Below are 24439 nucleotides of genomic sequence, written 5' to 3'. Positions count from 1 at the left end.
TTCAAGTATGACGATTTGATCATTCCGGTGATTGTTTTCATACTTGTGCTCTTACAAATTAGTCGGTTCTGTTACAACCATGATTGCCCAATCAATTTTCATTATCATGACCTAACTTAAATTGCCTCTACAAAACACACGTTAGTCATAGTAATCTCGTGTCCTCATTAATCACCGAAATGAGATGCTTTGACATGTGTTGTAAAAAAAAGATTGTTATACATGTCATACATATGGATGTTACTTTTACTCAATATATCTAGAAACATATTCGTGACAAACATTGTCCAAATCAAACACATTTATTAGTATTTGTAACCGAGAACATCCACATTCATGTCTTAAATTCCACACCTATCCAAATCTGAATCCGAATCTGTGGGAAAATATGAAAACAAATGAGATCAGTAATATCCATCCATATCTGATCCTATTCCACCCTTGGTGCTATAGCACAACTTTACTAGCTACAAAATTAGCTAAAATGCCTTTCACTTGAAGCACTAGGAAACCAGACAGACCTCGACAGATGCTTATCAAATGGATACAGAGACAAAATCAGCTCCAAACCTAAATTTACAGTGTAAAGCATGAGCTGGGCGCAATTCTACTACAAAAGCAGAACAATCAGAGTGGTGATCCTAACCGTTCCATACGTTGGAACCAATCAGAAGTACCTACAGCTAAATCTAGAATAAATCAGCGTCAAGATTTTACAACAGGCAAAAAATAATCTAATGAAGGAATTTTGTGTACACATTGGCAGGTTTACATGGCATCTGCATCTCCAGCCATGAGGCCGTCGATGGTCATATCATCCGCATATCTTCCTACATGTTGGTTCCTCCATCCACGGTTATACTCCAAAGCTCGTACACGATTATCTGCTTCAACAATGGGAGACAAAAGGGAGAACATGTTAGACTCGTTCCATAATATTGTAAGCACATTATACAGCCCAATTCTTATGCTCACAAAGTTGAAAAGAGAAATTATGCATAACGCTTACCACCCTCGCCATCAGACGCCTCAGCAAGCCTTGCAATCGCATCAATTAATGATTGTTCATGCTCCTGCAAGAACAACTGTTAGTTCAGAAGAACAGGAATCCCAATAATGTTTTGCACGTCCTTGTTACCTTTAGCACTTTCTTTGCCCTCTCCATCTCAAGGGGGTCAGGGTTGGCTGAACTGAAAACCCGCTCCACCTATATTGGCAGATAATCATGATAGAACAGACAATTTGGTAGGATTCTAATAAACGAATAAGCTGAGTTCCTCCGAAACAAACCTCCTTTATGAGTGTCTCTGTATGGAGAATTTCTATGTAGTCAGAACTCTTCTTCCCAATACCGTTTTGTGAAGATAGATAATCTTTCTTAAATGAGTTCTTTTGGGGCCCTCTGTCTCTTCCGGCACCTGACATGGGACCACCACGACTAATTGACTTCTTCACACCATGGACGGGAGCACCACGACCTAGAAGGTTTAAATCAGGCTCCTCACCTTCCCATCTTATGTCTTCAGGTGCCATCTGCAGCAAAGATAAAAAAATATTACGCATGGATTACTGTGTAGGCTGTATGCTTGTTGCTTAACTATAGAACTTGCTCGGCAAATGTGTTAGGCTGTTAATGTTACTGTCATAGTCTCTCCTAATTTTATCATGATGGGGGTCATCCATTGATGAACTTAGCCAACCAGTTCGTTAACATAATAGTTTGACCAGTTTTCATACCAACATGATGTTTCATGGAAACAAATCAAGACCAGCCATGGGTTATTTGGATTTTCTAGATTGTATTGCTGGTCAAATCCAGTTCTATTCATGATTGGCCCATAGTGCTCCACTCTTGGCTTTGTAGTTCCCATTGGCAAGCCGAGATATGTAGAAGGTAGGGATTCCAGCTTGCATCCAAAAACTCCTGCCAGTAGCTAAGCTTTGTCATTTGTCGTGTTGAGGGGTACCATGCAAGATTTTCCATAGTTAACTCTCAAACCTGTGAATTGAGAAAAGGATTCAAGCAACCCTTTTAGAACGAAAAGTTCCCTTTGAGAGGCTTTCATAACCAAGATGGTGTCATCGGCATACTGAACAATTGGATATCCAGCACCCTCATAGGCAGGAATTGGCAGCTCAAACAGCCCCTCCAAGTGGGCCTTGTTCACTATGCACTGTAAGAGGTCACCCTGCCTCAACCCTCGCTTGCATTGGAACTGTTTGCCAGGAACTCCATTGAGAAGAATAGCAAAAGAACCAGAGCCCAGGATTTTTTGTGTCCAGAATCTCCATTTATCATCAAAACCCATATGCTTCACCATTTCAAGGATGGTGCTATGTTGAATAGTGTCAAAAGCTTTTGTGAAATCTAGCTTCAAGATGATTATTTCCCTTTTGGATTGCTGACATTGATGAATGTATTCATATGCCCAAGCCAAGCAATACTGAATTGTTCTTGACTTAATGAATCCATATTGATTTGTAAGGATCAGTGTAGTGATAACTGATTGGACTCTATTTGTCATTAGCTTGGTGATTGTTTTAAGCACACAGTTCATCAGAGATATGGGTCTAAAGTCATTTACATTTGTTGGATTGTTGACCTTGGGTATCAAAGTGATGAAGGAATTGTTGATGGCCTAAACGTTCAAATCGGCAATGAAGAAGTCAAAGCACAAGCTGTAAACATCTTCCTTTATAATGTGCCAGCAGGATTTGATGAAGAGCCCATTAAAGCCGTCAAGGCCAAGAGATTTGTCAGCTGGCATTTGCTTTACAATTTTATCAATGTCCTCTATTGTGAAAGGAGATGACAGGTGCTCCATGTTGTCGTTCCTTTGAACCAGCTGCTCAAGCTTATATAGCATGGAGGGTGTTGTGGAACAACCCATTCTACCTTTGTATTCTTCCAGAAGAATAGCAGCCTTCTCAGGATGATCAAATATGTCTGCCATCTTTTGCAACCAAGCTAGTGATAGTGTTTATACGATATCTTTCAGTAGCGGCAGCATGAAAGAAACTTGTACTTTCATCTCCAAATTTGGTCCACCTAATGGTGTATCTCTTTTTCCAATATTCCTTTTTGTATCTCAGCAATTTTACTCCTTCAAAATGAGTCTGAAGTTGTACTCCTGTAAGTAAAGAGGCCTTTGTTCTTGCAAAGCATCTAGAGTTTCCAAGACAGAGTTACAGTCCTTGATCGTAGTGCTAAGATTAGATAAATTCTTACTCCATTTCTTAAGAGCTTGCCTTAAAAGTTTAAACTTGGCTGAGATTTTAGTAGCATTATTGGTTGCTCTAACATTGATGTTCCAGATCGACTGAACAAGATAAAAAAAATCCAGCGTGATGTATCCAAAAATTCTCGAATCTAAACACTTCTAATTTTGGGATTGAGGTTCCAATCTGGACTTTGCAAGGAATGTGGTCCGAAGTACAAGAATCCATGACCCAATCGGTGACTGGCTGGGGGGTTGAGCGCCATGGTGCTGAAGGAGTTGGCCAACAACCACGGATCCCAAGAACCGGTCCAAGGGGACTGCTAGGGTGGCTGGTACACTGCGTGCTGCTGCTGGAGGAGTGGCGGCGGTGGAGCTGGTGGGATTCCAGGCTGCAACGGAGCACCACAGGGATTAGGCGCCGCAAAGAACGCCTGCTGTTGTTGTTGAGCATGAAGAGCACTCTGTGGTGGCAAAGGAGGGCCACGGTGGTGCTATTGTTGCTGGTACACCTGGTGCTGCTGCTGGCCGCTAGGGCCAGGCCACATGGACATGGACCCCATCCAGGGGTTGTAGATAGAAGGCCAGGGTGTGCTGCCTTTGCCACCATTGCCGCTGTTGCCACCGCGGCGGCGGCGATTACTGGTGCCGGAGCTGCGACGTTGTTGGTGCCTGGGCCACCACCAGCATGGCGGGTGAAGCCGCTGGGAGCAGAGGCAGAGGAAGAACCACCGGCAGGGAGTGCCTGGGAGGCACTAGGGGCAGCAGCCTTCTTCTGCGTGGCAAGGAGGGCAGTTGGTGGCTGCGACGAGGGAGGCGCCATAATGAGTTCTTCGAGAATCAGGTCATTGCGAACCTCGATGAATGTTGGGAATGGACGAGAACGCTTCAGAAGGGCCTTCATGTGATTATACTTCGGGCTGAGACCGCGAAGAATATTGAGGACAAGAGTCCGGTCCTGAATGACTCCGCTGAGGTCGCCAAGAGCATCAGCCATTCCCTTCATCTTGCGACAATAGTCACTGACGGAGAGATCGCCTTGGACGAGGACGCAAAACTCAGTATCAAGGTGGAGAGCACGAGTATCGCGGTTGCCCAGAAAGTGCTCCTCGATGACAAGCCATGTGTCGCATGCTCTGCCACCACGGACACGGACAATCTCCTGAAATTCAACGGCGAGCATGCCCCTGAGCCAGGACAGCACGACACAGTCCATCCGGCGCCAGGACGGAACATCAAGATGAGGCACAGTGGACAGGACATGGTCGGCGAGGGTGTAGCGCTCGAGGGTGAGCACAACAAGAACGCGCCACCGGTTGTAATGGGTTGACAGCAGGTCGAGAACCACCGGAACAAGAGAACGAATGTTCTGGACAGCTTCAGCCTGGGCACAAAGATTGGCGATGGAGGCAGCTTCATAGTAGTTGTGGGCGTCAGCGTCTCCGGTGTCGTCGACCGAGCCATTGCCATCGGAGCGGGCCGGGCTGAGGCGGTCACGTGACGCGCTCTGCGTCGAGAGCAGCGACGGCCGCACGGACAGGGGCTTGGGCGTCAGCAGCCACACCGGCATCCTACAAGGCGGCCTTCTCCGTGGCCGCAGCGGCAGCGGCCTCTTGGTCGCAAGCTGGCAGCAGCCATGCGCTCGGCCTTGGCGGCGGTGGGAGATACAGGCTCACCAGCCATGGCAGGGCCAGCGGCAGGGAGTTAGGAGGGAGCGGAAGCGGGAGATCAGGGATCGTGACGATCCTTTGATACCATATTTGAGCTTGAACAGGCTCAAATGATTCATTGATAGATAGTAAACCAGATTACAGGGATTTATAGAGGACTAAACTAACAGAAGAGATAGATGGATCGCCAGGGGAGATTCCCAGGCATCAGCAGACTACCAGTAAATAGGGGAAGAAAACAGGTGGTAGACAGCCTGGGGGAACCCAGGCATCAGCAGACTAGCAATAAAGACTAGCAGTAAAGAGGGAAGTAAACATGCTAACACGATGCATCCCATGCTCTTAGCCGCATCCATGCCACCCTGCTTGGCTGCTGGAAATCGAGGTTTGCAGCTCTGGCCAAATCCTCCACTCGGTGGGTAAGACAAGAAAAAACTAACCAAACTGTTGACCTCCTGGTGGAATTACTGAAATTTAGTTTTTTTTTTCTTCTCTCCAATAGATGGATTTGGATATGGAAAGTGCCTCGCAATCGTGAAGACTAGGAACAGGAGTGGTGATTAATCACGTATTCCTGTGGTTGGAATTAACATGGGAGATCTCATGATAAATAATCAAAGCCTATTTTACTAATTCTATATTCATTTTGCTCGCAGCAGTAACAAAACTTCCACGGTCTCTGCTAGCAACACCTGAACAAGCTTCCTGCTGCCTCGGTGAGCTCTTCCCTTTTCCTTTGTTTGGGTCATTTTTTTAGTTCAAAGTTCTCTGTGTAACTTGCATTGCTCTGAATTGCTTCATAATTGAATCTGGTGCTTGTGCTGCTGATTGCTTATTGATTTTTTTTTCCAATTTCATCACTTCAATGAATAGATGCTTGCTATTTTATACTCCAATAAGCTCCTAGGAAATAATTCATGCATTTGAAAGGACTGGAAGGAGTATAAAAACGTCAGTTATTCGAAGACTGGAAGGAGCATGCCTTTTAGTTGTTTGATTTGTCTGGTTATGTGCTGCCGTAGCGTTAGCACGGGCATTATACATGTTTATGTTTTCCTAATTAAACTGTTCTATGTGCTTATGCTCGACATATGGTATTCTACTTTTTTTTGTATCTTCTTGAAAATGCATGCCCTGTCCAGTTTTCCAACAAGTACTGTCATCGTTACCGAAAATGGCTTTTGCTTCTGTAGTCGGTTGCTGTTTCTGGAGCTGCAGCGGTATCAGAGAATAATTTTGTTGGCAAAAATGGAATTGGATTATTTCTCATTTACCTTGAAGTGGAGCAAAGTTGGCAAACTCCCCACCATCTACTGTTTTGGTTTCTAGATAGTGACAAAATCTGTTTAAAAACTGCAGGCTTCCTTCTGGAGCTGGGGTTATAATCCAATCTGCGCCTTTGTGTGAAGAGAGTGATGACAGCAATGAATAGTAAGGGGCTGTGTTACATGTGTTTTTTTCTTTTTATTCATTTTGCTGAGAACGACATTTGTTGAAATTTGTTGCGCGTTTGTGGCATAGCTTTTGGAGTAGGTTCAAAGATATTGATTTTGTAAACTGTGTGAATGTATAGTCAACATTTTCTCACACCTTGAAGAAGAGAATAGTTTTTCCTTGCTTAATGTGGCCCGTAGCGTTAGCACGGGCAATATACTAGTGACTTAATCAAAGTACATCTGACACTTCAATAGCATTGACATGCTTCATACCTTTTAAAGTTGAGACTTGAGAATGAAAAGAAACTTTTTCCTCAGGAAATACGATTATGATGTGTAATGATATATTGATGATATCCCAATATTATATATGTATTTAAGTAAATTTAGAAATTTGGTATCAAATACTAATCAGGTAAGCTATACATGCATTTGGTTCATGGCTCAACATCCATGTTAGCCAAAGCAGCTCCCATAACTCTACTTCATGTTCATAAATGGATGGCAGAAATGAAAAATGTGTGGCTTGCTACACTGTATCCTCAAACCAAATCCTAGGCTCAAAACTTACAAATTTCCTAACTTGATTAGTGTGTACAGCTGTGGACCCAACAACCCACAAAAAACATGCATTTTAGCTGTACTTCTCTCACAGAATTCTGCCAATTGGATTCCACATCTCATTGATTTCAAGAACTGTAATCCCCATGTGACAGAGATACACTGTTGTTGCTGTCATGAAGAACGCCTGGATGCCAATACCAGGATGTCAAGGGCGTCAGTGTTCAAGGTAGCAGGCCCTCGACTACGAAGCTCGTAGCTTGGGTTGGTAATGGCGTGGGGTTTATCCCCTGTACGCCCTATGTTGAAGGGGATGAGATTAAGATGAAGGGGATCAGATTAAGAGAGAACAGGGAGATTAGGAATAGGTTTGTTCATTGCTTACCCATCTCAATCTGATTACATGGTATAAATAGAGGGCCTCAGCCTCTAGCTGGCGCCCAGCCCTCTAACTCCTCTAGCTGGCGACCAGCCCTCTAACTCTAAATTAGGACGATAGTTTACACAGCTTCGAGTTTCGACAGTTGAGGGATGTATTTTATCAAGTTTCGGACATGACAATAAAATTAACAGAATGAAGAGTTAAGGACTGCAAAATAGACTTTTTTCGGCATTCGTAGTAAATAAACATTTACCTCCTTGAAATCAACCCATTCCCATGTCTCATGTGCTGTATTTATGTCATAAACCAGTGCATAGACATCCTATATAATTAGAGCAACTTGATTAATTATATAAATAAAGATAAGTGACACTTATGACGCCTTAGAAATAAGGCATACCTTTGATGGATCATAGTCAGTTATTTCAGCTTCATAAAAGCTATTGTCGTCAGGCCACCGAGTCATGACTTTACGGCCGATTAATGGATTTAATTGTGGGCCTTCAGGTGGAAGGCCAGCAGACATATTTCTATTGATAATAGGTCCCCGTCCACCAGGACCAGCAGAAGATGACATAGATTTGACTGCAGGGCCACCAGGTATCTTCTGGCCCTTCAAGCACAATTAATTGCCCACAAATAACCCATATAATGTTACAAAAATTACAACCACAAAATTATATGCAGATGATTCAACCATCACTTACTGGTTTGGTCTTTTTCACTTTTGTGCCAGGTGGAGCTGCCTTTTTTGCTCCTGAAGATGATGGTTGCATTGGTGCAGTTAAAGGCTGTGAATGCATAGCAGATGGTGCAGGCACAGATGCAGAAGGAATGGGTTGAGACATCTTTTGCCTCTTGCGAGCAGAGGTCGTAGGGCTGGGCATGGGGTCATGTGTACGCTGAGAATTATTAACCAAATTCATCTTAAGCCCACCAGTTGACTCTCTCCATTCCCTTATATTAAGAAAAGAACACATGTGACGAAAGAGTGGAAAAGGAGTTCTTATTTTTGGGTGTGCGTGTGTTAGGAGAGGGTATTGCACAGTTAAGATGCATCATGTGTCCACACAATACCTTATTCTTCGGATAATATCATCACTATTAACTCTGTTTAGCAACTCCCTGTGTTCCTTGTCAGATACTTGTAGCTCCTTCCTAAGCTCAGTAATTAGACTTTCTTTTTCCTGAGACGGTGCATTCAAACTTTTATGAGATTCCCTGAAATCTAGGCCAACCAGACTAAATAAATTAATAACATGAAGAGACAAGAGTGTGTACCCATGTTATAGCATCAGATTGAGCCTTGAATGCTCTAAGAACTGAACAATATGCTTCTTGCTCAAGCTGATGTATTTGTGTTTCCATATCTGTCTGAGGTTGAACTCTAGTATACAGAGAAGCACCAATAGTATCTCTTCCATTACCAGTGATGCGTCCACTGCCTTTCATGCCTCTGCTGTTCTGATATGATGGTGGAAGATCATCATCGGTTCCTGTAACCAATGCCAAATTTCTGAGTATAGCATTTCAAATGTTGTTACCTGACTGGTTCAAACCGGTGGGTACCAATTGCCAGCCTGTCACCAGCAGGAACCTGTGCGAAACAATTCCAAAGTATATACTTTCAACGTATGAAAATTCTGTTCATAAAGGTGACCATTTTACATAATAATGCTATAACAATGTTTTCTATTATTTTAACGCTCTTATCTCCTAGTAGAGCGACTCAAACACAACCCAGCTTCAAAATACATAAGGAATCAATATTCCCTACCTACAAATCATTATTTGCATTGACCATTTGGCCTTTTCTGTCTTCTTTTGCAATGGGTGCAGATGGTCATAACCGACAAATTAAATTGTAGTTCTACCAGAATGTAATGTGGACAGTAAAATAGCAGCTGATGTACAGGCTGATGGATAAGTCTCTGTGTAGGTCTTTGTGAGGCTGTAGCAGCATGGTGGTCTTGCTGCCCATCAAGGACAACATCCTTGACTAGAGGACAGCATCTTAGCATCTAGGACAGCATCTTAGACTAGCATCTTGGCATACGCTTGGCTGGCTAGCAGCCTATAAATATGTATCCCCAACCCCTCAGGTTGACATGACATTTGTGTGAGAAATAAACCAGAAAATTACCCCCAACTCCTAGTGTCATCCTCTCTTGATGAGAGTAATAATTCTGCTACTACCGAGAGTAAGAATTCAGCGACTAACAGGTTGTATCAGAGCTGTACTATCCTGTAGCCTGAGCATCTCCTGCTCATCTCCTTTCCCAGCCGCGCAACAGCCCCAGCTGGGAGCAGCAGTAGCTCCGGCCGCTCCTGCTCATCCCTCTCCCTCTATGCAGCTCGTCTGAAGCAGCCCTCTCCCCACGCAGCAGCCCCCCGGTAGCGCGTCATGTCCGCAGGGCAGTCTCAGCGCTCGGTCGCCTCGAGCACGCGGCGTCGGCAGGAGGCCGAACTTGCCGCGGCAGAGACCGCTGCAGCGGCGGCAAGGGCGTCAAGGCTGGCAGCGGCGGAGCTGGCAGTAGCCAGAGCAGAGGCGGAAGCAGCGGCGGCGGCGGATGCAGCGCGTGCGGCGGCAGGCAGAGGTCAAGGCTCTGCGCGGCAGCATCAACAGCTCCGTTTCTGCTGACTACAGCGCCGACGCGGACCTCGAGCTGCTGGGGAGGGAGGCAGCGCGAGTGCGGGCGGCGCAGTGGGCAGCCACGCACGCCCACGAGCGCGGCGGCAGCCCAAACAGGCGCGAACGCGCCGGTGGCGCTCCTGGAGGAGGCGCGCAAGGCGGTGGTGCTCCTGGAGGAGGCGCGCACGGCGGTGGCGCTCCTGGAGGAGGCGCGCACGACAACGGTGGCGGACGGGTCGATGGAGAGCGCGGCCGTCACAGGCAGCGTGGCTCTCCCTGGATCAATACCATGGTTACCACGGGCTCCAGGCTGTTGTCAGGGACGTCGGCCCCGACAGTGGGTGGCCTACCCTCACTAAGACCAATTACGTCGAGTGGGCTGCGGTGATGAGGGTAAAGCTCCAGGTGCGGCACATGTGGGAGGCAGTCCGGTACGGCGACGTCGACTACGACCAAGATCAACGAGCGCTGGATGCCCTCATCGCTGCAGTCCCGTCCGAGATGCAGTTCTCGCTTACCAACAAGCGGACTGCCAAGGAGGCTTGGGACGCCATCGCTGCGGCACGCATCGGCAGCAACTGCGCCCGCAAGTCCACACTGCAGGCACTTCGCAAGGAGTGGGAGAACCTAGCCTTCAAGCCAGGTGAGGACGTTGATGACTTTCCTCTCCATCTCAACACTCTGTTGTAGAAGATGGTGCAGTTCGGCGATGACACCTAAGGCGAGGAGAGAGCTGTCGAAAAGCTCTTCCGCTGCGTCCCCGAGAAGTACAAGCAGATGGCTCGCTCGATCGAGTCCCTGCTGGATCTCTCCACGATGTCGATCGAGGAGGCGATCGGTCGCCTCAAGGTCGTCGACAGCGATGAGCCACGGTCTCTCTCGGAGCCCATCACCACTGGCGGGAAGCTCCTTCTCACTCGGGAGCAGTGGGCTGCCTGCCAAGGTGACCGGAAGAATGGGGATCCTTCTTCCGCGACAGGCGGCCGCAAGCGTGGCAAGCCGCGCAAGGCGCGCAGAGACGCCCAGGCCGGGGCCCGAGGACGTGCCAAGGGTGATGCCCGCAGAGGCGCCCAGGGCGACGCCGCCGGCAAGCACAAGCCGGCACAAGACGACACCTGCCGCAACTGCGGCCAGCTTGGTCATTGGGCCAAGGACTGTCGACAGCCACGAACGCGGCCAGGCCCACGTCGCACAGGCGGAGGAGGTGGCTCTGTTCATGGCACATGCAAGCATCGAGCTACCTCCAACGGCACCGGCCGCAGCGGCTCTCCTCCACCTTGACGAGCCAAAAACGCACGCCCTCCTCGACGACGGCTCCGGCAACGACAAGACTGACGGGTGGTGCCTCGACACCGGCGCCACCCATCACATGACCAGTCGACGGGAGTTCTTCACCGAGCTTGACTCTAGCGTCCGAGGCTCCGTCAAGTTTGGGGATGCCTCCGGCGTGGAGATCAAGGGCGTCGGCTCCGTCATATTCACCGCCGTGTCTGGTGAGCACAGGCTGCTCACCGGAGTCTACTACATCCCCGCGTTGAGGAACTCTATCATCAGCTTGGGACAGCTGAATGAGAACGGTTAGCGCGTGGTGGTTGAGGATGGAGTCATGAGGATTTGGGATCGCCGTCATCGCCTTCTTGCCAAGGTAACCAGAAGCGCAAATCGACTCTACGTCCTTAACGTGCAGATGGCACGACCCCTCTGTCTCGCTGCTCGTCGAGATGACGAGGCGTGGCAGTGGCACGAGCGCTTCGGGCACCTTCACTTCGAGGCCCTGAAGCGGCTCAGTGCCACGGAGATGGTGCAAGACCTGCCGTGCCTCGACCATGTGGAGCAGCTCTATGACATCTGCGTGTTGACGAAGTAGAGGCGACTCCCCTTTCCCCAGCGGGCGAGCTTTCGAGCCAAGGAGAGGCTCGAGCTTGTGCACGAGGACTTGTGTGGCCCGGTGACACCGGCCACACCGGGAGGACGACGCTACTTCATGCTGCTTGTCGAGGACCTCTCCCGCTACATGTGGGTGATGGTCCTCGGCAGCAAGGGAGAGGCTGCGGACGCCATCAGGCGCGCACAGGCTGCTGCGGAGGCGGAGTGCGGCCGCAAGCTGCGTGTGCTGCGCACCGACAACGGCGGCTGAATTTCGCGTCGTACTACGCTGATGAGGGCTTTCAGCGCCACTACTCCGCGCCATACAACCCGCAGCAGAACGGCGTCGTCGAGCGGCGCAACCAGACGGGTTGTGGGGATGGCTCGGGCCCTTCTCAAGCAGAGGGGCATGCCGGCTATCTTCTGGGGAGAGGCGGTGGTGTCGGCCATCTACATCCTCAACCGCTTGCCTACCAAGGCTCTCAACGGCAGGACGTCGTACGAGGCTTGGCATGGGCGCAAGCCGGCGGTCTCCCACTTGCGGGTCTTCGGCTGCCTCGCGTTCGCCAAGGAGCTTGGCCACATCAGCAAGCTCGACAACAGGAGCACTCCGGGAGTGTTCATCGGCTACGCGGAGGGCTCGAAGGCCTACCGCATCCTTGACCCGAAGACACAGCGTGTGCGCACGGCGCGCGACGTTGTGTTCGACAAAGGGCGAGGATGGACGTGGGACAAGGCGGTGGACGACGGCTCGGCTCTAACGTACGACGACTTCACTGTCGAGTACGTCCACTTCGAGGGAGCTGGGGGAGTAGGCAGCTCTTCTTCGACAAGCAGTGTCTACCCCCGTCCCCGAGCCTCCACCGACCCCGGCGCCTGCTACTCTGACAGCACCACGCTCTCCAGCCAGGACCTCGGCTGCGATGAGTTCTTCGCCGGCTCCACCACAGCCGGCACCGCCACGCACTCCAGCACCGACAGGCACCTCACCGGGCACGTCTACTCCAACACCAGCTCGTGTCGAGCACAGCCCGGTTGAGCTCGCTACTCCGCTCTCTCACGACGAGGAGCACATCGACGCGTACCACGACGACGAGCCATTGCAGTACCGTACGATGGAGAACCTTCTCGACGACCAGTCAGTGCCGGGACTGGTGCCTCACGACCTAGAGGCGCAGTTGCACCTTGCGTGTGACGACGGCGAGCCTCAGTCGTTTGCAGAGGCCGAGAGACGCGGCATGACACGCCGCGATGCAATTGGAGATGGATGCGGTTGAGAAGAACCGCACCTAGGAGCTTGCTGACCTTCCTCGTGGTCACCACGCGATCACCCTTAAGTGGGTGTACAAGCTGAAGAGGGATGAAGCCGGCGCCATCGTCAAGCACAAGGCTCGCTTGGTGGCACGAGGTTTCGTGCATGAGGAGGGGGTCGACTTCGACGACGCCTTTGCTCCCGTGGCACGGATGGAGTCTGTGCGACTCCTTGCGCTAGCCGCCCAGGAGGGCTGGCATGTTCATCACATGGACGTCAAGTCGGCGTTCCTTAACAGCGACTTGAAGGAGGAGGTCTACGTGCACCAGCCGCCGGGATTTGCGATCCCTAGCAAGGAGGGCAAGGTGCTCCGCCTGTGCAAGGCCCTCTATGGCTTGCGGCAGGCACCGAGGGCGTGGAATGGCAAGTTGGATTCCACGCTAAAGGGGATGGGCTTCGAGCAAAGCCCGCACAAGGCGGCCATCTACCGACGGGGCAGTGGAGGAAATGCTCTGCTGGTGGGTGTCTACGTGGACGACTTGGTGATCACCGGCACCAAGGATGCGGAGGTGGCGGCATTCAAGGAAGAGATGAAGGCCACCTTTCAGATGAGTGACCTGGGGCCTCTCTCCTTCTACCTAGGAATCGAGGTGCACCAAGATGACTCCGGGATCACGCTTCGACAGACCGCCTACGCCAAGCGGGTCGTTGAGCTAGCTGGGCTCACCGACTGCAACCCAGCTCTCACTCCGATGGAGGAGAGGCTGAAGCTAAGCCGCGACAGCACGACGGAGGTGGACGCTACGCAGTACCGGCGACTTGTGGGGAGCCTTCACTACCTCGCCCACACACGGCCGGACTTGGCATTCTCCGTCGGCTACGTTAGTCGGTTCATGCAGCGACCGACGACGGAGCACCAGCAGGCTGTGAAGAGGATCATCCGCTACGTTGCGGGGACTCAACCACGGCCTCTACTACCTTAGGTGCCCTAGGGCGGCACACTTCGTCGGGTACAGCGACAGCGACCACGCTGGCGACATCGATACTAGCAAGAGCACGAGTGGGATCCTCTTCCTCCTCGACAAGTGCCTCATTAGCTGGCAGTCGGTCAAGCAGCAGGTGGTGGCCCTATCCAGCTGCGAGGCCGAGTACATAGCGGCCTCCACCGCTTCGACTCAGGCGCTCTGGCTCGCTCGACTGCTTGGTGATCTCCTCGGCAGAGACATTAGAGCGGTGGAGCTCAGGATGGACAGCAAGTCCGCTCTGACCCTGGCAAAGAACCCCGTTTTCCATGAACGGAGTAAGCACATCCGGGTGAGGTACCACTTCATCCGAGGCTGTTTGAAGGATGGGAGCATCAAGGCAAGCTACATCAACACCGAAGGACCAGCTTGCGGACCTGCTTACCAAGCCTCTTGGGAGGATCAAGTTCCTTGAGCTCTGCTCCAGGATCGAGATGGTTCAACTTTTCCACAAGACGACACACAAGACTTAGGAGGAGAATGATGGATAAGTCTCTGTGTAGGTCTTTGTGGGACTGCAGCAGCATGGTGGTCTTGCTGCCCATCAAGGACAACATCCTTGACTGAAGGACAGCATCTTAACATCTAGGACTAGCATCTAGGACAGCATCTAGGACTTGTTGGCGAATTGGGGCTGCCAAAAGGCAGCTTGGCCAGCAGGCCGCTTGGATTGTATTGAATTGCAATAGTAACTTAGATACAAAAGATGCTAACCACTGCATATATAAGCAAGTGGTGTACCTACTCCTTAGCATATTCTAACTGCATAAAGCAGATGCTATGATTCCTACTTGGTTGCCAAGGCACCATGATCAACTTGGTTGCCAAGAAACAGAAAAATTACATGACAGCGAATAGTAAATAGCTATAGTAGGTAACTGGAAAAACATGAGCACTAGGCTAACTACTGACAATTCTTCCCTTTAGCCTTGTGGTCCTTGGAAGTGATGTGCTTGAGCCCAATTCTTCCCCTCATCTCTTCAAATTTTGATCTTCCAAGAGACTTGGTTAGAATGTCAGCCAGCTGATCAGTGGTGGATATGTGATCAGCCCTGATACTTCCATCTTCCAAGCAGTTTCTGATGAAGTGATACTTAATTCTGATATGCTTACTGCGCTCATGAAAGACTAGATTCTTGGCTAGAGCAAGTGCAGACTTGCTATCAACCTTCAGTTCGACCACTTCCACATTCCTTCCAAGGAGGTCTGCCAGCAGCCTGGATAGCCAAATAGCTTGTGTTGCAGCTGTGGTAGTGGTAATGTACTCAGCTTCACAACTAGATAGAGCCACCACCTTCTGTTTCACTGACTGCCAGCACACAAGATTGCTTCCCAGAAAGAACAGAGTGCCACTAGTGCTCTTGCTGGTGTCAATGTCCCCAGCCAAGTCACTGTCGCAGTACCCAACAAACCTTGCTCCGCTCCTCCATTGGTGTATGAGCAGGGTTGCAGGCATCCAAACCTCCTAGCAAGGATCCTCTTGGCATAATGGGTTTGCCTCAGAGTGATCCCAGCTGAATCTTGGTGTACTTCGACCCCCAGGTAGAGGGACAGGAGGCCGAGGTCGCTCATGTCGAAAACCTTCTTCATCTGAGCCTTGAAACCTTCTATGGCTTGAGCGCTGGCACCGGTGATGATCAAGTCGTCAACATAGACGCCGATCAACAGCAGCTCCTCCCCTGTTCCTCGCCTGTACATCGCAGCTTCATGGTCGCTTTGCTGGAAACCCATCTCCTTGAGGGTGGCATCCAGCTCGGCGTTCCAAGCTCGCGGAGCCTGTCGTAGGCCATACAAAGCCTTGCGCAGACGGTACACCATCTTCTCCTTCCCGGCGACGGTGAAGCCAGGCGGCTGCTTCACGTACACCTCCTTGAGGTCGCCGTTGAGGAAGGCTGATTTGACGTCCATGTGGTGGACGCGCCATCCTTCTTGGGCCGCCAGCGCGAGGACTCGGACGGATTCCATGCGCGTTACGGGAGCAAACGCGTCGTCGAAGTCGATCCCTTCCTACTGGACGAAGCCCTGCACCACCAAGCGCGCCTTGTACTTGGTCACCGCGCCCCGCTCGTCCTTCTTGAGCTTGTAGACCCACTTTAGAGTGATGGGCCGGTGACCGGGAGGAAGCTCCACAAGCTCCCACGTGTGGTTCTGCTCAACCGCCTTGATCTCCTGCTCCATGGCGGCCTGCCAGGCAGGATCGCCTTCAGCCTCCGCGAAGTTGGCCGGCTCGCCGGCGTGCGTGAGGTGAAGCTCGGCGAAGAGACGTGAAGCCGGCGGCGGTGTGGGCACGTCCCCGACGATGTTGGCATGGTACGGTACCGCAGCTGCTCGCCGTCGTAGGAAGCATCAAGGCGATCGTCGTCGTCCTCGAGCGGTGACGCGAACTCAACTGGGTCCGCCTGCTCGGTCTCTGCTACTGGTGAAACAGAGGAGGCCGGTGGATCGTGCTCCCCTGGAGCTGGTGACGGCGTGCGCGGCGGAGCTCCGTCTGCGTCGACTCCCCAGAACTCGATGTCGAAGTCGCTGGAGGCAGAAGCAGACGTCCCGGCGGCCGAATTGGACCAATCCCAGCCACGCCCTTCATCAAACACCACGTCGCGGCTCACCTTGACGCGTCCTGTCGCCAGATCGAGGACCCGGTAGGCCTTGGCGCCCTCGGCGTAGCCGATGAAGACCCCAGCCTTGCCGCGGTCGTCGAGCTTGCGCAGCTGCCCGAGCTCCCTTGTGTAGGCGACGCAGCCGAATGTACGCAGATAGCTCACCGCCGGCGCTCGTCCGTGCCAGGCCTCATAGGGGGTCTTGCCTTGCAAGCTTCTCATCGGCGCGCGGTTGAGCAGATGCACTGCCGTCATCACCGCCTCCCCCCAGAATTTGGCCGGCATGAACCTCTGCTTCAGGAGCGCGCGTGCGGTCGCCACGACCGTCTGATTGCGCTGCTCCACCACACCGTTCTGCTGCGGTGAGTGTGGTGTAGAGTAGTGCCGCTTGACTCCTTCGGCGGCGAAGTACTGTGCTAGCTCGCCGACGGTGAACTCTCCTCCATTGTCGGTCCGCGGCACCTTGAGCTCACGGCCGGTCTCCTTCTCTGCTTCGGCCTTCACCCGCTTCACGGCATCCGCAGCAGCATCCTTGGTCGGCAGAAGCACCGCCCACATGAAGCGGGTGGCGTCGTCCACCATCAGCAAGAAGTAGCGGCGCCCTCCTGGCGTCGCCGGCGTCACCGGCCCGCACAAGTCGCCGTGGACGAGGTCCAGGGGCGCCTGCGCGCGGTACTGCGCCTGCTACGGAAATGTCTTGCGGCGGAGCTTGGTGGTGACGCAGGTGTCGCAGACTTGCTCCGCATGCTTGATCACCGGCATCCCCCTCACCATCTCCTGCTTGCCGAGCTAGTGCAGCGCCTCGAAGCTGAGATGCCCGTAGCGCTCATGCCACCTCCATGACTCGTCCCCCTTCCTAGCGGCAAGGCACACCGGCTGTGTGGCCTCCAAGTTCAGGATGTACAGCCGACTGGGCCCGCGATGTACCTTGGCGAGAAGACGACCACGCCGTTCCCAGATTCGGAGCACTCCATGTTCAATCTCCACTCTGGAGCCTCCTTCGTCGAGCTGCCCCAAACTCATAATCGAGTTCCGGAGCGCTGGGATGTAGAAGACGCCATGGAGGACGCACTGCTCCCCATTCTTGGCCTGGAAGACGATGGAGACGGTCTCCTTGATCTCCACTCGAGACAAGTCGCCAAAACGCACCGTGCCGCGCGCCGTGGTGTTGAGCTCGGCGAAGAGCTCCCGACGGCCGGTCATGTGATGCGTGGCCCCGCAGTCGAGGTACCAACCGTCGAGCGCCTCCTCGTTGGCGCTGGTGTTGAGGAAGACACGCGCACGCGGCTCGTTGATGTCGAGGGAGGCCGTGGTCTTGGAGCAGATGGCTTCGGTCTTCTCGTCGAGCTCGAGGAAGCCGTGGGTGAGGAACAGAGCACCATCATCGTCCTCCGCCTCTGCGACGTGCGCAACACCGCCATGCCCACCACCGTGCCGTCCACCTCGATCACCTCCAACGCGGTTGCCTCCTCCGCGTTGGTTGCCACCGCCACCGCCGCGGTCACCACCACCACGGCGCGGCTGGCGGCAGTCACGCGCCCAGTGGCCGCGATCACCACAGTTGAGGCAGGTGTCGTCGTCCGACCCACGATAGTCGCCACCGCCTCTGTCTCCTCCGCCGCAATTGCCCTTCCCGCGCTGCTTCTTGCCGCCGCGTGGACGACGTCGCGGTTCCTTGCCTGACGCAGAAGCGGCAGCCTCCTCCTTCTCCTTGGCACGCCACTGCTCCCTTGTCAGCAGCAGACCACCGATGGCGGCCGGTTCCGCGGCCAGCGCCTCCATGTCGTCCACCGTCTTCAAACGCCTAGACACCTCCTCGATGGTGAGGTCCTGGAAGTCGAGAAGCGTCTCGATGGCGATCCGGAGCTGGGCGTACTTCGGCGGCACGGTGCGCAGGAGCCTCTCCACCGCGCACTCTTCATCGATGTCGTTGTCGCCGTGGAGAAGAAGCTGCTGCTTCAGGGCCATCAAGCGAAGGGTGAAGTCCTCGATCTGCTCACCTGGACGGAAGGCGAGCTTCTCCTAGTCGCTGCGGAGTCGCTGGAGTGTGGCGCGACGCACCCGATCGACGCCGATCCGCGCGGCGGCGATGGAGTTCCAGGCCTCCTTGGCCGATCCCTTCTCAGACAGCGGCATCTGCATCTCCTGCGGCACGGCAGCGATGATTGCCTCCACCGTGCGCCTGTCCTCATGGTACGGCAGGTCCTGGTACTCGATCGCGTCCCAGAGTTGGCGCGCCTGGAGCTTCAGCTTCATGATCGAGGCCCACTCATGGTAATTTGACTTGGTGAGCATCGGCCAGGTGGAGCTCGAGCCTGAATCCTTGTACACGGTCTGGATCACCGGCGAGCGGCCCCTGGCCCGTCCGCGACGGCGATCCTGATCCCGATCAAGCGACCGCGTCTGCCTGCGCTCCAGCTCCGGGCTCCTCCACAGAGGCGGGCGGCGATCGCGCGGCGGATCCTCCTCCACCAACTCTCGACGCAGAGCCGCGGCCGTGGCGGCCACGTTCTGAGCTGCTGCTGCTGCGGCCTCCGCGGCCTGCTGCGCCTGCAGCCTCTGCCATGGCCAGACGTTGCGCCCGCTGCTCGGCGGCGGCGGCGGCTGCTGCTCTCTCTGCGGAGGTGGCCATGCCTCTCCCTTTCTCTCAACCCCGGGCTCTGATGCCAATTGTTGGCGAATTGGGGCTGCCAGAAGGCAGCTTGGCCAGCAGGCCGCTTGGATTGTATTGAATTGCAATAGTAACTTAGATACAAAAGATGCTAACCACTGCATATATAAGCAAGTGGTGTACCTACTCCTTAGCATATTCTAACTGCATAAAGCAGATGCTATGATTCCTACTTGGTTGCCAAGGCACCATGATCAACTTGGTTGCCAAGAAACAGAAAAATTACATGACAGTGAATAGTAAATAGCTATAGTAGGTAACTAGAAAAACATGAGCACTAGGCTAACTACTGACAGGACTAGCATCTAGGACAGCATCTAGGACATCTTAGACTAGCATCTTGGCATATGCTTGGCTGGCTAGCAGCCTATAAATATGTATCCCCAACCCCTCAAGTTGGCATGGCATTTGTGTAAGAAATAAACCAGAAAATTGCCCCAACTCCTAGTGTCATCCTCTCTCGATGAGAGTAAAAATTCTGCTACTACCAAGAGTAAGAATTCAGCGACTAACACAGGCCAGTGAAAAGTTGTATCCCACTGGCACCAACATTGTCACTCACTAACATGGCCAGTGGGCACAATACCACATGCACAGATGCACAACTATTCAGAAGAACATGCCCCAATTCCCTGCTTTAGTTTCAAGTCCTCAGTTTGGTAGGGACACTACAAATGCTCCAGAGGCTAACAGATAATGGAATATTATACACCTCAGTGTAGCACCCACAGCAATTAATGGTACTGAAAGCCAAAGGGAGATGAGGGGAAGACAACACAAATGTTTCAAGTTCTACCACATGCACTTCAAATCACTGAGTGCAACCCTCTCCAACCAACAGTGGAGGAAATCAACAAAAGTCCATGGAAATAACTGGAAACAGGTGAAACTATTCAGTCCATGCAAACAACATGTAACCGCGGTTGCAACGCAAGAGGTTGCAAACACGAGATGGGGATTCAAAGGTTTTAGGGTCTCTTACCACAATAGATTTTGTATGTTATCTTGTACTCATTGCTAACTTCTAGAATTTAGATAGGAAGGTAGAGAATGGCACAATCCTTTGTACCAATGAAGAATTTAAACCGCATATTTGGGGTAGTCCCTAGCTCTAGAAATTCTTAGATCTAGAGCCCTGGGCACTAGAACGTATTTGGTCGACCAATTTTGTAATTATTTTAGATATATCTTTAAACCATTCTATTTTATCCTGCAAACTACAAATCATGCATAGATCTCAGATCTAGAGCTGTGCCAAATAACCCCAAAGTCACGTGCTTTATCACTGTTAATGTAGTTCTACAGTTCAGACCGCCAAGTTGAATTAAAAATGTAAATTTTAACTTGAGAATACAGAAATTTGTTAAGCGTACAGCTAAACAATGTTAAAAAATTATTGAGCTAAGTGCATTCAGAACATAGCTAGTGCCCAAGTAAGCAGGAAAAAAATCAAACCGTGGCACTAAAGGTCATAACAAAGCTCTATTAACTCAGCGTGATAACTTATAAGTTATAACAGTATCAGCTTGTTTCCTTTTTAAATGAATGGCATCACCTTGCTTGCATCCAGGCAACTAGGAGAGAATGAAAAGACTTCCATACAGTACGGCTTAAGTGCACACTTGGCATTACTTCCATCAGGGAACTGTATGGGTCCAAAGGAATGGCAATCTGGCCTGATAATCCAATTATTTGCAGGTAAATACCCTAATAGAGCCATGTATGTTACAGCTTTTCTGTCTATAAAGGCATGCTCTTTGTTTTGAAATGCTGCCCAATGGGGAAAATGGGCAGAAATATGAGTAAATACTACCAGTTTGGAACACCTCTAAAGCCAATTGTTGAGGAGTGCATGAGGAAGAAGGGAAAACATAGGAACCAAGCTATTATCTACTGTTTTACATCAAAATAATAAATATAATACCATCACATCTTAGCCACTTGTTCACCATATCCCATACCTTTCTCCTAAACCAAAACTCAACTAAATACTAAATATAATGCACCTTACCACATATCCACCACAAGAAACTTCGACAGCAAATTATGTTTTACATCAAAATTCCAGAATGAAAAAACAGAACTGTCAAGAAGTATTAAATTACTCTGAAGTTAGACGAAGACTCAAGCGAAGGTCCTGTCCCACAGGATAGGTGCTATTGAGAGGGGGCAGTGTATCAATGTATACATCATGTAGAGCACCAAGAGTGCTGGGTTAAAACCGGCTTAGGGAATATCAATTTTCCCAATAATAACATCAACACACGACAAGGAGGGTAGGTTATCTTGTGCATAATTATCTCTTGTGTAATTTACCATTTATAGCTTTTAAGTGTGCACACAAATAATATTTTCAGGTAGAAGAAAACAAACTCTCTTCTACATATGCATGATCATGTTGCCTAACATATATAACCATGTCCATACTAACAAGAGGGAAATTTTTCATGTTTCAAAACTATTATCCAATGACTATGCAACCTTCCACACTACCTTTTTTTCCTTTTTGGAAAGACAATTTCACCCAATTAAATTACCTTTTTTTCCTTTTTGCAAGGGACAATTTCATCCAATTAAATGACTAACTTCACAGAATTACTCAACATAATAACACAAACCTAAAAAAGAAAGTGATGTGCAACCCTACATCAACGAAAAAACTGTAGAAGAAAAAACAATGTGCCCTCCCCCACGACTAACGAAAAAAGTCAACCAATTACTCGAGTTGATCAATATATAATGGTCTAGAAAAATAACATAATCCCGACAATACAACTGTGCAACACCTTTAAATAAAATAAAAGATTGCGCTACAAAACCCTAACACGGCAGAATCCACCACACTCACCGCTGCTGTCAACAGCTCCGCCGCAGTCCATGCCGGACTCACAAATGCCTTCCAAATGACAGCTCAACAGAAACGCTACACGACGCTCTCCCGTCGAATAGCTTCCGATACACCCAGATCCACCACTTTCCGGGATGGCCTATCCCTCCTGCCTCTCTGCCCCGACGGAGCCCTGGTTCCGGAGGAAAAAATCCAGAAGAGACGCGGCAAACCCTGGCGAGATCTAAAGCGGATAGAGGAAGGGGGAGCGTAGGAGGGGACGACGCGGTGGGAGACGGCAGGGGCTGGCGAGCGGGAGGCAAGGGGAGGCGACAACGATTGAGCCGGAAATTATTAAAGTAAAGGGGTAAAAACGGTATTTTACAGGCGGCATCTGTGAAAAATTTTAATATTTAATCTTCAGCTCAGTGTCTCTCAAAATTTGACACTCAATTCGTAAGTTTTTTAAAATATAACCTTCAACAGGTGAATTCTTTCGATCCGAGTGTTTTCTTTCTTTTTCTTCTTTTTTTTATTTCAGTATTCATGGCATGGAAAAAGACTATAGTGACCCTTCCTCTTATCCGAAGGATCCAGGCTTCTGTGTTGGACCAGCCGCCACACGCTTCCGGCCACTCCGGCGCCGGCCCCTCGCGCTGCGCAACCAGGCAGAGAGCCTTCCGCAGGCGCTCAGGCCGCGGTGGGGCTGCATCGGGCACGTCGAGCGGCGTGTTAGGGCCCGCTTGTTAGTTCCGGCTTCAACCAAAACAGCTTCAGTTATGACTTTATTTGTAGAGTAGATTTAGTTGTGGAGTTAAATCAGTTTTTAGATAGTTTGGTAAAACAGCTTCGTCTGCTAATCTAAAATGATAAAATATTCATAATACCCCTCTTTTCTTTTTTTTCTTTTTTTTCTATTTTCTTTTCTTATCTTACCTTATCCATTCACCGCTCGCCCTCCAGAAACCGCAGGCGTTGGGGCCCTCCTCCTCCCCGCTCGCATCATCGGTCGGAGATCCGCCGCCACCCTTCCTCGTCCCTAGGAGCGCGTCGGGGCCTTTCGTCAGCACGGCTACGTGGCCTGCACTCCGCCGCCCGTCGCCACCCTTCACACGTCGGCGCACCGCCCCCACCTCCGCCACGCCGGCGCACCCGCCCCAACCTCCACCTCGCCGGCACATCCACCTCCACCTCGCCGGCGCACCCATCTCCACCACACCGGCACACCCGCCCCTACCTCCACCTCTCCTGCGTACCCGCCCCCACCTCCACCTCGCCGGCACATCCACCCCAACTCTGGCGACTGCACGTGCTGCCGTCAAGGGCAGATCCGACCTCCACGCGCTGGGGTCCATAGATGGCAGACGGGAGCTGGGAGAAGCTCGATTTTTCGGCTCCACCCAGTGCAACTGGCATGTGAGAGCATGTTTTGCGGGGATCCCCACGAGGAGCACCTTCAGAAACTCACGTTTGGTACTGGGAGCCAAAAATAGCTCTTGGAGCTGTCACAGAATCCATACCAAACGGCCCCTTAGTGTCGCGGCAGTACGCGAGCTACTCAGACACGCACGGACGTGGAGGCCGTGGTGTCGCGGGAGGCGGTGGCCTGGGCGGCTCGTGCGTGCCGTCACCGCACTGAAGGACCTCCGCCTCGCCGCTCGCGGTATTGCACCTCGCTGTCACCTCCGTCGAACATGATACTGTCGTGTACTCCCTCCGTCCCAAAATAGATATCATTCTCGCTTCCCGAGAAGTTAAACACTTTTTACTTTACCGAAATATATATAAAAAATTATTAATATTTATAATACATAATTAGTGTCATTAGGTAGATCGTTGAATATACTTTCATAATAAACTTATTTGAAGATATAAATATTGCACATATTTTTCTACAAATCTAGTTAAAGTTGAGAAAGTTTGACCTACACACATTCCATAACGACTTCTATTTTAAAACGGATGGAGTACTTCTATTTTAAGATGAAGGGAGTACTGCTTCAACCTCAAGGTCAGCCAATAAGTGTCATGTCGATTTTACCTCTTGTCATGCATCTCCACGTCGTGCATGTCCCGTCTCCTTCCACGCACTTCCATTGCTTGCGTTACGTACTCGTCCGTCCCACGTTATCCACGCACCCACCGCCGGTAGCGGCTGGTTGAGCGGTGGGTGGGGGCCGGTCGAGCAGCGCCGGAGTGGCCAGAAGCTGGCGACGGCTGTTTGGAGCGGCGCAGGCTATCATGGTGACCCCGCGTGACTCTTGGAAGTGGACGTGCGGCTGGTCGAACAGAGAAGCCTGGGATC

General features: G+C 51.1%; 1 protein-coding gene across 2 annotated transcripts; it reads right to left on the bottom strand.

The window, feature by feature from the left end:
* Nucleotides 1–283: 283 nt before the first annotated feature.
* LOC136500736 (protein EMSY-LIKE 3-like) lies at nt 284–22471 on the bottom strand. 2 transcript variants are annotated; one of them, XM_066496153.1, is made up of 11 exons: nt 22156–22471; nt 8812–8864; nt 8549–8731; nt 8345–8454; nt 7975–8224; nt 7668–7880; nt 7521–7589; nt 1291–1533; nt 1139–1207; nt 1010–1073; nt 284–884 (listed from the first exon to the last, which is right to left on the bottom strand). In XM_066496153.1, exons 3-11 carry the CDS (start codon nt 8717–8719, stop codon nt 769–771), a joined length of 1305 nt encoding a protein of 434 aa, XP_066352250.1. In that variant the 5' UTR covers nt 8720–8731; nt 8812–8864; nt 22156–22471; the 3' UTR covers nt 284–768. The 2 variants fall into 2 exon arrangements, with proteins under 2 accessions (XP_066352250.1, XP_066352249.1); XM_066496152.1 differs by lacking the exon at nt 8812–8864 and having other exon boundaries at nt 8549–8763; nt 22156–22470.
* Nucleotides 22472–24439: the final 1968 nt, after the last annotated feature.

Source organism: Miscanthus floridulus, chromosome 13 (assembly GCF_019320115.1).
Source record: "Miscanthus floridulus cultivar M001 chromosome 13, ASM1932011v1, whole genome shotgun sequence".
Lineage (NCBI taxonomy): Eukaryota > Viridiplantae > Streptophyta > Magnoliopsida > Poales > Poaceae > Miscanthus > Miscanthus floridulus.
The sequence above is the reverse complement of the archived record's forward strand: the minus strand, read 5'-3'. Positions and strand labels throughout refer to the sequence as shown.